Source organism: Lissotriton vulgaris, chromosome 2_1 (genome assembly GCF_964263255.1).
Source record: "Lissotriton vulgaris chromosome 2_1, aLisVul1.2, whole genome shotgun sequence".
NCBI classification, from domain to species: Eukaryota; Metazoa; Chordata; class Amphibia; order Caudata; family Salamandridae; genus Lissotriton; species Lissotriton vulgaris.
In genome coordinates, this window is record NC_141687.1 from 1,352,057,689 (window position 1) to 1,352,073,758 (window position 16,070).

The 16,070-nt window shown below is 44.5% G+C and overlaps 1 protein-coding gene across 2 annotated transcripts in view; it reads right to left on the reverse strand.

Annotated features, from left to right (window-relative positions):
* Nucleotides 1-16,070, reverse strand: part of MRAS (muscle RAS oncogene homolog) — a 283,297-nt gene that overhangs the window by 46,192 nt on the left and 221,035 nt on the right. For both annotated transcript variants that reach the window (XM_086957117.1, XM_086957118.1), the window contains exon 5: nucleotides 7,735-7,814. In XM_086957117.1, the coding sequence (XP_086813243.1) occupies nucleotides 7,735-7,814 (80 nt within the window). The remainder of the gene's footprint in view (nucleotides 1-7,734; nucleotides 7,815-16,070) is intronic.

Consider the following 16,070-nt stretch of genomic DNA (forward strand, 5'->3'; position numbering starts at 1 on the left):
TCCGCTTCTTAATTTTGAAGTAATTGTGAATCTGAAAAACACAGCTATCTAGCGCGGATAGAGGGGCCTTTTTCAGGCTATAAACTCTGATCATGAGAGTATGAGCCAATGGCAATGCTATGCATGGATGGAATTTGCAGCATTCTGCAAATATGTGGAATCCACCCCCACAAGTAGAAATATTCCACAGTAAGGGAACGATGCGAGAAATGCGATTCCAAGATAACAAGGCAAAGACGTCCTCTTCCTCAAAGGCCTGAAACTAAGCTCTGCACCCCCTGCTCCCCAGTTTACATAAAGAGCTGTATTCATTGTGTTTGATGCTGACAGCCCTTCCGTGGGCGAGTGTAAGAATGCATTTTCCCGAAGAAAAAAACAACACGTGCTTTATAATTACAGACACGCCAGAGATACATTTTATTTGGAGAGAAGTCTGATTTATACACTAAACCAATGCCCGGTATTTACAGAGCAGCTGGCAAGGATAAGCAGCATGACACAATCTTTGAAAGAAGGCAAGTTTTTTTTCTCCCATGGCAGCGGTTTGTACTCATGGTTTTAATTGAAAGGACATACTTGTGATCTCATTGGTAGACAAGAGTTTAAATACTGGCAGCTTGCTAGAGCAGCATCCGCCTTCAAACAAGCACTGACAACAGGGGTGGCTCTAGGCTCATGGTGGCCCTGGGCAGGGAGCGTAGGTAGGGGCCCCGGAAGAGGGGGTCCGGGCGGGACGGAGTGTGGAGGCCAGTGAAGGGGGGAGTGGGGGGGGGGGGTCAGGGTGTTTGGAAGTGGAACAGAGCCGGAGGCCGCCAAATCCCTGCCAGGGGCCACCATGCTAATATGTATCCATCCTCAGAGGATTATTTTATTAAGGATATATATTGGCGTGGTGGCCCCTGGGGTTTGGTGGTCCTGTGCAGGTGCACAGCTTGCACATGCCTAAGGCCGCCCCTGCTGACAAAGCCAATACTTTGGCGTCTGAGTAGTAACATGTTTTTGGTGTTGGTAACGCTTTTGACTTTATTTACAGATCAGAAGGCAGGCTACAGAGCGGCTGGGGCCAGTGCGGTACCATGTCAGGTGGCAATGTTCTCTGAAGGTGCCCTTGGGATGCCATAGTGGCATGATGTATCGGCCATTTTTTCTGTTTTCAGAGACAATCCTCCAAAGTGGTGAGTTTGTTTTTGAAAAATTAAAATGCAAATCCTCAGATGGTCTGGGAGTGTCATTCCCAGCACTCATATAATTTTTTTTGTTATATTCTTACCGAGGACGACAGGCAAGAAATAACGTAAGAAGCTCTGCTGTAATTAGGGTGGGCCTTTTGACACCGTAGACTTGGCAGTTCTGTGATTACTGTGTACTGCAAAGGGACTTTCTCTGACAGAGGAGAATGAGGTCCCAACTCAGAAAAAAATGTAATTACCCTGCCTAAAAAAGGTAAGGGCTGGTGGGATCAGGGGCGTAGGAGACACTGCATTTCTGGGGGGACAGGGACAACTTTGTGGACTTTCCAGTGGCACTATACAAGAGCCCGTTGTGTGAGACTCCAAGCCCGTTAAGCGGTGCTTGATGAGCCCAAAATCCCTCAGCATATCTGGCAAGAAGGTTCTGAGCTCAGCTATCTACATAAAAGCAGATTCAATGATAACTTAAGGAGTGTTTGACATTTCGACCTCGTTGTAGGTTGGCACCATGATGCTTGAAGTCTTAGACATGGTGCAAGGAACCTATAACCTCTATTCCACCACTCTGCCAGGGCCTGGCCCTCAAACTATATAGGGGAGTCAGTACCAAATAGGCAGTTAATGGCAGTGCACAGACTTAAAAAACAAATGAAAAATAGTGTGAATACTATGTTAATTTTTTTGTATGAAAGGTGGAATCACAGCAGGTGGAAATTTTACACATTGAAGAAACACTGCTTTAAAGAACACTACTTCACAAAGCATTGATAGCCCAGAAACCAGCTAACTCTACAACCACTGGTTGACTTTGAGCTTGTCTTTGATCCTGTATAGTGCTCTGCTGCCTTTTGGATGGGTTATTTCTAAAGAAATACCACATACATACATACATAAATACATACATATACGAAGACTAGTGTGAGAAAGAGTAACATCAAAACAATCAGTCAAAAGAAAATTAGTGATCTTGCTACCCAAAAAGAAGCCTTTTCCCATTTTACAGCTCTCAGACCTGTTATTAGACATCACCCTTTGTGAGTTTGGGGATACTTTATGATCACTTTCTAGGCGAATTGATCAAGAATGAGGGTGGCTACCCACCCTGTATAATCTGCAGCCTGTAGGATCCTCTGCTGACATTACATTATTATTGGTAACAGCAGCTTGGCCATCATCTCTACTGCCTTTAGCTCCACAATGGAAACAAAAATGTTAAAATCTGCCCCAAACTACAGGAGGTTGAGAGATGAAGGGAGCCATGGGGGCACTGGTGGGTAGGCATTACGCTTAATTCGTAAAAGAGTAAGTGCAGGTGACCCAATTTCTTTTTTTTTTTAACAGAAGCTTGCATGTATCATTGTCAAATACCGATTAGAAGCTGCATGCATCATTGGCCAAACCCGAGTAGAAGCTCACATGCATCATTGCAAAATGCTGAGAAAAAGCTTGCATGCATCACAGGCGAATGCCTAGGTTGTTGAATACCAAGGCTGTCTACTCTTGATTTCATCTCCTGGCTCTTTCATCCACCAACATACTCTCCCACCACATTATCTCACCCTTGCAGGTTCTTATCTTTGCTTTCTACATTTTCACTGTTTTCCTCATTTCCCTTCCTCCCTCTGCCCACACCCCTCAATTCCTTCTTCTCTATTGTTTTGTTTCACAGTCTGATTTTTTAAAACATGTACCAGTCTCTAAAAAAGAACACAGCTTTGCCCCACCTGTAGCCACTAACTTAAATTAAGCATCCTTAGCTTGCAGCCCACAAAGGAAATGCCAGAGTGGCTAGCCTATCCCTTCCTGCATTTTATCTCCTGCCTGAAGAGAAGATTCCCCTATTCTCTTCTCCTGCAAGACACATGACCAGAAATAATGACAACAGGGTCAACCTCAATTCAGAGTCCCTGTTCCCTTTCTGCTCAAAACAGTCTTCTAAGTTAACTGTGCTTACTCAGCACAACTGACTCTGGTGTTAATCCGAGTCCATTTTAATATATTTTCTCCTATCCTTGTTGCTTCTGCTGGGGTACTTACATTACTATTTCCATAAGTGTGAAAACTGCATCAGAGCATCATCAGCTACCAGTCTCATGTCTGTAATTGTCGGAAGGTTCAACTGCTAAAGAATTCTTACCAACTGCACTGTAGATAGCTTCTGCTGTTTCTCATTCATACCTCTCCACACATATCCTCCCCAGGAACATGTAAGAATATGGAGCCTCCATAGGCAGGACTTGTCACTTGAATCCTGTGCCATCATATTCACATTGACAGTATTTGTAAAGTGCACATGTAGTTGAAAGGCAACGGAGTACTGTACATGGTCAAAAGGCAGAGATCCAACCAGAAAGTGAATCTGAGTGGGAGATCCTGGGTACTGCAATAGGAGGTGGACTCTTGACTGTGTGGTGATGCTGTGATCTTTAAAGACATGCATCTTCAGTTACTCCCTAACTTGGATCATCCATGAGGGCAGAGAGGAATGTAGTTACAGATCCTGAGTGTGTGGATGAGGAAGGCCTGTCTCCTCGTTGTTTTATTGGTTCTTGCACATCTTTGTCCCCCCAAATGAAGGTGTCTGAATATGTCCCTGGCTGACCCATTGATCATTTTGCATTGTTTTTTTAGATGTGACCTGCCTGACTGGGCCCAATACTGCAGATGAGGCTTCACCAGTGATGTGTGCAAACTTACAACTGCCTGCTGAGTTTGTACCCTCACATGCAATCCAGAAGTGTTCATACTGGCCCCATGTTGTTGACAAGTGAATTCTGCAGTTTGCATCATCCCTCTGCCATCCTGGACCCAGATTCATGCCAGAAGCTGTTACGCTCCAAGCTGCCAATTGGCCACATGTCAAATGTAGGCCCTTCAGACAGATCTGGATTTTTGGGCCAGTGTACTTTGCATGCCTGCATTTCAAAGTTCATGCCTATTGTAAAAAACGTAAAACTACAAGTACCAGAATGCAAATGACTGCTGAATAAAGAGCCAGGACTACCTGATGACCTCATCTATGATTACTGTCAACTTGGAGCTTTACAATTTAAAGTAACTCTGCAGAAAATATAATCAGCACAGGTCTTCTAAAGCATAATTTTTCCTTGAAAACCCACTTGAGTGTTCCTAATTCAGGAAGACCCACATCTGTCACAGACAAACACAGAGAGACAGTGCATGGGGCATGTGTTGCTAAAGCACTTGGCAATCATTTTATTGAGTGTTTCAAGCAGATGCCCTAGCAGGCTTTGGATTTCTGAAGGTGGACAGGGTGCCAACTGATGCAGTGGGATCATAAGGGCTACTCACATTTCAAATGTTGGTGCAATGCTGTGAGTAAATCAATTGCACTTTTTGTGAATCAAACACAAGCACAACAGGCCTAAGTGGGAAAATTAGGTTTGAAATTGGTAACCTTGTCAGGCCATTATTGGTAGACTCGATAATGGGGCAACCTGTTTTACACTCGGTGCGCCTGCAAAAAGGGCCCTCATATTTTTACTTTGGCTCAGAGAGGTACTGCCTGAATAAGCGTGGCTTACCTTTAATGTTACCAGAGGTCTACATCATAATATTAGAAACACAGTGGTCAAGTCATGGGCTTTCCCTTTTCCTGTCATTGCTCCCAGGTGTATTAGTCTACTTGGTTAAGCTGACGTAACATAAGACTACATATCCCAGAATCCATTAATGTGTTTAAAGAAAGTCAGGGAGTGCAAAATATTGTCTTTTCTGATACTGTCTCATCTGCTACCAATACTAGGCTTCATTAGTAAAGTGGGAAGGCTCAGAGAAAGGTACCATATGCAGGCCGCTATTCCTCTTTTCAAGCCCCAGCTCCCACCAGAGGCAACTGTGATCTGCGACTGCCACGCTTTACCCTACGGCAGAAGATAGGGAGTGCCGAGATGGGCCACATTCCGACAGCAAACAACAGTGCAGTGCTGCAGACTGCAGGCAGCTGTGGCGGCGAGGTGACAAAGAATTTGTGGAAGGGGACAGCATAACAAAGAGCACAGGGCGGGTAGTCACAGAACTGGAGGCACGTCGCGGGTTAAGTGCAGGGCCATTACAGGTAGCACTTTCACGTGCTAATGGCCTTGCCAATCACAGATGGCAGAAGGCAAATTCTTTTGTCCCCTCGCCCTCCCCATACTTGTTTCCTGCCGGCCCCACTCGAAAATCTGGGGGATATATCCCCCACGCCCACCACACTTCCTACACCCATGGACGGGATATCCACTCATTATTTTTTTTTTCGGGGGGAGGCCATTACCACACACCTCTATATGACCTCTTAGTTTGGGCACCAGGTTTTAATCTGTCAGCGTTTGGAGAGTCATTTTATTGCAGAAATCTGGCCCAACTTTAGCTCTCCACTGAAATGTATGTTGAGATGAATAACCATATAGTAAGGAAGAGTTAGTGATATGTAGAGGAAAAATGTAGATAAAATTGAGTCAAACTGCAAATGAGTTACCTGAGAGCTATGAATTAAATATATGCCACTGCTGCCCAGTTCGCTCGTAAGAGGGTCCCTACTATAGTCACATTGACTAGCGGGGCAGGTGTGGTATCAACGACCTATGATGCCCACTCACTTGATATCTCAGCCTGGCCACTAGTCTAGTTTGTAGCATTGTGGTACTGGAAGGTCTGCATTGAGGGCATTGTGGAAGAGGATCCAGGAAACGAAAGCACTGAGAGCTGCATAGATCAATGCTTTAATGTATTAATCAACACTTGGCCACTCTCAAGGTGACTCTGCCTTTTGCCTAAATAGCTTGAAAACAATGCCCATTGCTCCAATAAATATCTATGAACACAAAGTGTTATCTTCACATTTGTAGTTGAATGTGCTAGCATGTATGTTAGCTCACTGAATTAATTTACACAAATGCCTTTAGTAGGCAAGATGCCCCCAAGAGACATCACATCCCTGTGGCACGTACCTTAAATCCATAAGCGACAGTAGCCCAAGTCCAGTTATGGGTAGGGGCTAGTTACCCAATAACATCAATGTAATTGTCCCTTCAATCAATACGATCATGCAGGAGCCAGTAAGAAACCCAGCCTGTAACTGCAGCCGAAAAGTAACCCCTGTGCTTTTTAAAACATCACAGCAAACACAAACGCAGGCACGTGTGCACACACATACACACACACAAAATCCAGAGAGTCAAAAAGTCAAAACGCCTCTGCTATCAAATTATTTACAACAGGTGCAATTGCCTCTAGAGCTCTGGCCTAGAGTATGAAAATCTTTCTGAGGGAATATGGCCCATAACAAACAACATGCCACAATATTCGTGCGGCAGTGTTTTTCCTTTCTCCGAGCAGCTGTGTTCTGTAGGTTTGTAGTCGCTGCGCTTGTATTTTGGTCTTGCTGCCAGCACAAACGTATAATATGTGAACCTGGTATGATAGAAAGAGCGAGACAACCTGACAGTATGCCGACTGAGCTTTCTTGCAGATCTCTGCAACATAATTTATCATACTGATCACAGTCTATTTGACTATTTTGGGCCTATTTTTATACCACCTCATTTCAGTCCACTAAGTATGTTAAGTATTGTTTCTACCGCTTGATGTGTGTATTCGTATTTACATAGGGCGAACCTAGCTATGAAGCAGCGGAGCGCTGTACATTATGTGGGCAGTGGGGGAGACGAGCAAGGTGTACATCAAGTGGGGAATATTACACAAATACAGCTTATATTTTATTTCACATTTTTAGACACAGGGAGATTAATTGATTTGGCCAGAACCAAATTATGCAAAGCCAAGCACCAGAGGCTGTGGTTGGTACCTGGGTCCCCATGTTTGAAAGGCGGCAGTTCAAGCTGCTAGGCCACATCTCCTCGGCGATTGTGTATACTAGATTCCTTGCTGAATACACTTTACACAGTCATGTTTGTGCTTTTCATGCATATGCTGACCTCAATATATTTTATTATAAATGTGACCAAGCCCTTCAGAAGTTTGCTATCCACATTCTTCAATAAACCTACGGCCTATAGAGTTGAAAGAGTGATTTAGGCATTTAGTGCGAATACTTACGTCTGGATAAAGTATCCAATGTGGACATTATGTATGCAAAGGGGTAGGGACATTGTAGGATTGCATTTTTGTTTTACCTGTATTATTCCTTACTGTTGAAAATAGAAGAGCAGGTTGTGCATGATTACATGTATGAGAATTCCTAAAAAGTTACTAATTTTTGGGTGGTAGCACAAATGTGGTGTATACAACTCAACACTCATAGGGTAGTCTACTTACTTTTCCCATTCCTACACCCATAGTTTTATATTTTTGTTAATCATACATAATGTGCACATCAACACACAATGACTTTTCTAGGCCTCAGTTTACTTTAGGCTTGGAAAAAACTGAGCGATAAGGCAACTATGAGTTAAATAAAAAGTGAATTTGTGTTAGCTCAGGGAGTCGCGGATAAATACAAACAAGTTATAAGCCCAAAATGGTGCTGAATAGCCCTGCGTCTCAGGTGTATGAGTGGAATGAGTCTTTCGCTACTCACCGGATCACTCTGACGAGGTCATGGAATGCTTTGTCAACGTTCTGAGGTGGCTCCTTGGCGCTTGTTTCTATGTATGGTATCTGAAAGGCCGAAGCAACACACAAATTAGAGATAAGGCTTTCTTGAACCATTTCTAGCCACTTTGGATAGGAGTTAGAAAGGCTCATGTAGTAAGTGGACCCCAAAATGCTAAAGACAACAAAGCTGTGGTACAAGACTGCGAAGAGCAGAGCTCAGTAGATATCACATACACTTGAACCCATGTTCCGCCTGGAATGCTTGTGCAGGGTACAACTATCTACCCTGTCGACACTTGCCCTGACCGTACTCACAACTAGAAATGTGTGATACTACCAGCCTAGCAAAGTACGACTGCAAAAGGGGGCAAAAAAGTGCGTTGTGCTTCAGCATGACTAAGCATGTTGGTACTCACATACATGCCAACGTTTGTAAGTGGGAAAAAGGGAGGTTTTCAAAAATAAATCGGGGCTTTCATTTCCTCCACTGATTTGCAGTAAAAGGAGTAATGTAAGGAGGGGAACTATAATAAAATTATTTAGAGGTTTAAAAATCGAGAGTCTTCCGCCTGAATCGGGTATGTTGGAATGTATGCACTCAGGGTCGCCATCACGCTGCTTGGCTGTCTGCCGCGGGTTGTGCCACATGTATCCAGCTCCCTGCTGCTGGAAGTCTAAAGGCTCGATTTCTGGCAGTGGGAAAATTAGTGGTGCAGAGGCGCCCCACAACTCTGGATGACAGCTGTGGAAAAACAATTGTTATCCTGCCTCACGGGGCCCATTTTGTGTGTAACATCCTGGAGCAAGGAATGGCCGGATCAAGCAGAACTTCACCTCAGGCAAAGTTGGAAAACTTAAACTTTCCTGACTTTGCGGGTGAAGACCTTTCCTTCACTCCCTACATATTACTGCAAAAAATTGAACGTTTCTGCCCTTCCTAAATTCTGGGAAGAACACTGGTTCATGTACTCTTAGACATATGCGGCATCAAATGTAATATCCACAGATAGACCAATTCATTCAGTACAACTACCATAGAAAATGTTTTTTTATCTCTATCCAGCTAATAATAGAGCAATAATTTGAATAATAAACATATCACAAATTTCACTGATAAACTTATACATTGGGACTCAGTCCACAGGTCAGTTATTTTAAAAGTATAGACTCACATATCCTCCTTTCCAGGCTTTTTGTATTTATTTATTAAGCTCAAATTTCAGTAATCTGTAAGGCACAGAAATGTGTTTATTTGGTTTTCATTTCTGTGTTATGTTTTTATGACTTCTTAAATGTGTTATGCAGTCCACACGGGGAGGATAATGGGTTTCTCAGTGCATGGTACACAATGATCATTATTCTTATGAGAAAGATGTACCATTAAGTGCCTGTTGTTCAGGTATCAGTAAGATTGCATGTAATTTCATGGTGGTGAGGTGGGAGGTGCCTTGAAGGAAGGAAGAAAGACTATGTGGAATGAAGGCAGTTAGATTTTGGCTAGTATGTGTAGAGAGTTCTTAATCTTGTATATCTCGGTTACTGATCCCAGTGGTCTGAGGCATCAGTTTGAGGCGTGCTTGAACAGATAGTTTTACAAGATTCTTCTGCGTTTTAGGACACCTGCAAAGGGAAGCATGCACAATTTTAGGTCTGGGTTTTACCAGCACAGCTGACAAACAAATGTCTGCTAAAATATGTATATAGGAGCCTTTGTACCAGCCCCTTTTAAAAATAGGGTGCTTTAATCATCCTTTTGCAGCCATTGGTTAGAGAAATTGTCAGTGAAGTCTTGACTCAGCCCAATGGAGCATTCATCCCCAAACGAATTTTACTGCTTGTTTTTGTGCATCCATTTACCTTCAAGCAAGTGTTTCAATTGAACGCATGATGGATTACTTTACATTTATATTCCTCTCTGCCCCCCCACCTACGTGTCTCGCTGTAATGTTTTAATGTGGCATGCATTAGCACTTTACACCAAGATCTATAGGCTACGCCAAAGCTTGTACCTGGTCTGTGAGTCGAAAATCACCAAACTCATCAGGGCTCCAGGTAATATTTTGACGTCTCCCCCACTTTTTTTTTTAGAAGATAAGAGTAAAATTAAATTAGAATGTAAAAAAAGTAAATCTCAATCCCAAATGCAGTATTATCAGGCGATTGGAAATATACTGTCATTTAGACACAGGTCCTTTGGTGAAAATGTAGGCTTTTAATGTGGTTACTAAGTCAAGTAAAAGAAAATAAAAAAAATGTTGTCCAAGGCATTTTCTTTCCATGAGGTAGCCAAATCTGCTCCTCCTAGATTCACTGTGCTACTGCATCCCTCTGAACATATCAGCAAAGCTGTACAGGCGGAGGCAGGTGCAAGGCACCTGAAAAAGGGAGTTACTCACCATGTCTCTTATTAGGGTTATCATTACTCCCTTTTTTGGTGGGCTAATTTACTTGAATTTAGGAATTAAACAGGATATTTGCCCTTTACGTGCAGCCCTTAGTGTTGAGGCCATTAGGCTAGTATCTCCCATTTATGAAAAGCAAGCCTTGCACACACTGGGGAATATGCTCCTAAATAACATGACCCTAAATTAAACAAAGAAAGGATGGCGAGTGGACCATTCACATTCAATCTTATTATCACAGTGCCCTACAGTGGCCAATGTGAAACTTCGTTTCATCCCAGTGGACACACTGAATATCACAGATTTGCTCATAACCATCTGTCATTTTCCAGCTTGAATCACGGCCACCGGAATAATGTGACAATGGAAGGTCAAATTATGCGATAGGGCTGGTTAAATGTGGAGAAGTGTGGCTCACTGGTTAGAGCAGGCAGACCCTGAAGCAGAGATCAGACCCGGGACCAGGGTTCAAATCCCGACGCGGCAGGGTCTTGAGCTCAAATGTCCACGGACTCGATAATTCTCGCTTCGGTGCCTGACCTAATCATGGGTTCACACTCTGCAACTCTGGGCATTAAGCTTGCTTAATCTCCACAACGGCCCCCTGTGGCAGGATGCCTGGCTTTCATCTTGGGGATGCCCTGTAGGGGCTATCTCACAGGGAAAAGCCAGAACGGGTTCCCAAGGCAAGCGCTTAGAGACCCCTGGGTGATAAGCGCTATATAAATCCAACATACAATACAATACAAATTAAACGGCATGAAAAAGCAATTTATGTGGCACATTGCATGGGGGTACCTTTTCATTAGTTTATCATTCTAATGCACATTAACAATGGGAAAACATTTCACCCCATAAGCGCCAGCTTAACTCCTGAATACAGAAATCAACTAAAATGGACCATCTAACCTTGCCTACTTCCCTGCGCAGAACATTAAGCAGAGGTTTGTTTAGTTACGTTTTATCCTTTTTAGCTACTAACACATTTTTATGAAATCTGAAAATTATGCAGCAGATTGGATAGAGTGATAAGTGCAGTAACTTAATATTTATGCAGAAAATGCAGCAGGCAGAGAATTGTATAATTCCAGTGGCCCTGAACGTGTAGAGACATTAGACAAAAGAGTAGCTTCTAGTGCACGGTTGCAACATGCACAAATCCATCCTATAGATTTTGGGTTCTATTAAAACAACAAAAAACTAACAGTATAGAATGACTTTTACTGGTGTTTCCTATTCACAATCTGAAAAGAATGCATAGAAAGCTGCACAAGGCTTAGGCTTCTGGGAATGTTAAGTGACTTATTATGTAGGGTCCTCCTCCGCCTCTGTAGAATAATGCATAGCCTATAGTTCCTCGCTGTGAAATCGAGCCCCTCTACAAACCTTTCTTATTTTCTCTAGGAAAAACATATTACTCCCTTGTAGAACACTCTTCCCCTGTACACCCACTTCTTGTGAGGGCATACGTGTTTCCCTTCCCACCCTGGAGTGGGTCTTTACAACCATTTGGGAAAGGATCAGTTCGGAGTCAGAGAATGCCCACAAACAAACATGTGTATGATTGACAAAACATGTGTGAATAGTGCCCCATGGTGTTGAGTTGCATTAGGTTACACTCAGTGAGGCTATGCTGTACTTCACATAGCATGAAACTATATGTTATGTTACATGATGTCAGGCAGTGTGATTTGTGCCGTTACAAAGTGATCTAGAGAACGAAAGAAGGCGTGAGCAGTAACTGGAGAGACATTCCATGAGTTGTTGAACGAGCATCACTTACGGAAACACATAATGTATGTATGTATATGTATGTATGTATAACACACTTATAAAGCGCTTCTGTCACCCAACGGGCATCCTGGCGCTGTGATCTAACAGATCCTGAAACACAGTCAATACAGTATCAGCAAGCTACACTATCCTAGGGAACAGGTGAGTTTTTAGTTCTTTTTTTAAAAGAGAATATTTGTGCCAAAATAATTATTTGTTAATAAATGTATTTCAGAAGAAAATTGCTGTCACAAGCTTCTTCAAAGCAGTGGACCAATATGCATCATAATTCAGAATAGGAGTGAAAATGATTAGTGTATGTGAATGTTCTTTGCATTGCTTTTTAAAAAAATCAAAAATTGCAGATGGCATTTCATGCACGTAGACAATAATTTGTTAGATGCCGAGGTTGAAGAATAGAAACGCATTTAAATGCAAGTGCAAATCTAATGCGATTCTGTCCAACACTGAATTGTTTTAAAGATTTCTAAAAGAGCCAACACAATTTCTAGGAACTACGCTGGTTTGACAGCTCAACTTAGAGAAGTCAGTGTGTTACCATAGATACACGATCACCTCCCACGTGAAGCATGTTGCCTGCAATGGTGGGGAAAGCGAACAGCAATGAGTTCCGTTGAAATTCTAAAGTCACATATTCAGACCTTCTGCCACGTATTTTTCTTAGAACAAAACGGATGGCCCGTTCCTTAATGTGGAGACAATGAGAATGGTAGCATAGATCCCAAACTGCTCATTCTGTAACTAATCGCCATACTCTTCCCACGCTAGATACTTGTGCTATCTGGTTTAATTTTTTTTTTATTTCTGTAATTTTTTATTGTAGAAAAATATATATTTACATGGAGCATAACATACACATGGGTGGAGGAAGAGGAAAAAGAGAAAAGGGGTGCTTCCAGCTTCCAGTCTTATTGGATTAAGTTCCTTGTGCCAATAGCTGAGCACTTCAGAAACTCAAACAGTGCTGTATATGTTTCGGTGGTTTATCAATATTTACTCTTCAAAAATAACATATATACTGCTGCCTGTATGTATGTACTGATGTAGGCATGGATGAATGTTTGTATGCATGCTTCTAATGTTTGTAACTAAAAAACGGTGTTGGATCTAGCCCTGATCTCTTGACTGGGTGAGAGTTTTCTGCTTAATTCAGAGACTCTGTCCCTCACCACCCCTTGTTGTAAATATTTTTGTCCACCCTAAGCGTGGAAGGGTATTCTCAGATGTGAGACCCTTGCTCATTGCACCATCAGGATTCAAGCAAACCGGGCCGAAGACGGCTGTAATGCCAGAAACCGGTCCCCGGGAGCTTATTTCCTTCCCAGTGTAAGAATTGGCTTTTGTAGTTTGGTTTGCCCTGTTCCCATCATGCACTGGGACAGGAACAGACTAATTTGCATACAGCCAGGTTCTGAAACTGGGATGGTGCAGTGAGCTAAAAAACGGTGTTGGATCTAGCCCTGATCTCTTGACTGGGTGAGAGTTTTCTGCTTAATTCAGAGACTCTGTCCCTCACCACCCCTTGTTGTAAATATCTAATGTTTGTATAGCAGGAACCACGCTGGAAGGTAGCAGAAGGATGGACAGGGCTGGATCTTGAGGGCAACACCAACAGCAGCTACAGCAAATGCAGTCTCTGCCATACTCTGCTCGCTCAGCCACATCGAAACTTTTCTGACTCCACCCCACTCATAATATTATCTTCCAATGGGAGGAAGGATTTTTCTCTTTTCCATATCTTGGGAGGTGATCACGACTGATGAATGAACCATGCATCTGATCCCAAAGGGCTACTCCTTAACCTATCTTTCTTATTCTCTGGATCACCCTTCTTCCGCGAAGACATGCTGTTCAGCACATGCTTCAATTTTGGAGATGGAAGACACTGCCCTGTTGAACAAAGGGTCCAGAGATGTGGTGCCTTTGGAAGAAAGTGGTACAAGATTCCTTTGACTCCTTTTGATTCTTGATCCCAAGAAGGATGGTGGTTGAGATCCATCATGGATCTTCGACTTCTGATGTTGTTCATTACACAGGATAAGTTCAAGATACTAAGAAGAATCTACTGGCCCTCAATACAGGAGACTATTTGATGTCACTGGATCTTCAGGACCTATTTACCATTTCCAAAACTTCAGACTCACAGGTGTTGCCTGAGGTGCATGGTGGGTTTCAAGCACTACCAAAAGACAGTTCTTTCATTCAAACTGACAACCACTCCAAGTGTCTTCACAAAAGTGCTGGCAGTTGTGGCAGCTTCACTATGAGGGTGCTGATCCCTGGTGCTGGTCAAGGGACACCTTTAGCAGACAATGACTCTACTCCTGGGCTTGAGCTTTTCCATTAACAGCCACATAGCCCACCTGTCTTCGATGCAGAGGCTGACAGTCACAGGAGTGGTACTAGACATGAATAACATAAAAGTTAAGAATGGCAAGGTGATGATCATGCACACAATTTCATGCTAATTCAGACTATGTGTCAAGATGTGCTATGCCCTACACCCGTGGTTGCCAAACTGTGCGCCACGGCACCCCGGTGCGCCGTTATGCGTTGCCAGGGGCCCCGCGGCACGATGTGGGAAATTACAGTGGCAGCGCTAGACATTTAGAAATGACACCTGCATAATCGTTATAACTCCGCCACTTTAAGGAAACAGGAATATAAAGAAAGGGTAGTCTGATCTGTAAGCAAAATGCAGAGTGGCGCTGCAGGGGCTCTTGGAAGGGGTGAAACAACAGCAAGGCCTCATTGTACCCAGGAGGTCTTATCCACAGGCTGCCACACACAACTGGGGGAGGGGACTGGGGGGGGAGGCTGAAGCCCTTTGAGTTCAGTGGGTGTTGCGCATCTGAGGGCATAAAGAGAACAGGCATGGAGATAATCGATAGAGGGCACGAAGGGAGCAGACATTGAGGAAAGGGGCAGTCTCAGGGCACGAAGGGAGAAGGCATGGAGGAAATGTGCTGTCTCAGGGCACGAAGGGAGAAGGCATGGAGGGAAGGGGCAGTCTCAGGGCACGAAGGGAGAAGGCATGGAGAAAAGGGGCAGTCTCAGGGCACGAAGGGAGCAGGCATGGAGGAAAGGGGCAGTCTCAGGGCATGAAGGGAGCAGGCATGGAGGAAAGGGGCAGTCTCAGGGCACGAAGGGAGCAGGCACGAAGGGAGCAGGCATGGAGGAAAGGGGCAGTCTCAGGGCACGAAGGGAGAAGGCATGGAGGGAAGGGGCAGTCTCGGGGCACGAAGGGAGAAGGCATAGAGGAAAGAGGCAGTCTCAGGGCACGAAGGGAGAAGGCATGGAAGAAAGGGGCAGTCTCAGGCCACAAAGGGAGCAGGCATGGAGGAAAGGGAGCAGGCATGGAGGAAAGGGGCAGTCTCAGGCAGTCGCAGGGCACGAAGGGAGAAGGCATGGAGGAAAGGGGCAGTCTAAGGGCACGAAAGGAGCAGGCATGGAGAAAAGGGGCAGTCTCAGGGCACGAAGGGAGCAGGCACGAAGGGAGCAGGCATGGAGGAAAGGGGCAGTCTCAGGGCACGAAGGGAGAAGGCATGGAGGGAAGGGGCAGTCTCGGGGCACGAAGGGAGAAGGCATAGAGGAAAGAGGCAGTCTCAGGGCACGAAGGGAGAAGGCATGGAAGAAAGGGGCAGTCTCAGGCCACAAAGGGAGCAGGCATGGAGGAAAGGGAGCAGGCATGGAGGAAAGGGGCAGTCTCAGGCAGTCGCAGGGCACGAAGGGAGAAGGCATGGAGGAAAGGGGCAGTCTAAGGGCACGAAAGGAGCAGGCATGGAGAAAAGGGGCAGTCTCAGGGCACGAAGGGAGAAGGCATTGAGGAAAGGGGCAGTCTAGGGCACGAAGGGAGAAGGCATGGAGGGAAGGAGCAGTCTCAGGCAGTCTCAGGGAACGAAGGGAGAAGGCATGGAGGAAAGGGGCAGTCTCAGGGCACGAAGGAAGAAGGCATGGAGGAAAGGGGCAGTCTCAGGGCACGAAGAGAGCAGGCATGGAGGAAAGGGGCAGTCTCAGGGCATGTAGGGAGAAGGCATGGAGAAAAGGGGCAGTCTCAGGGCACAAAGGGAGCAGGCATGGAGGAAAGGGGCAGTCTCAGGGCATGAAGGGAGAAGGCATGGAG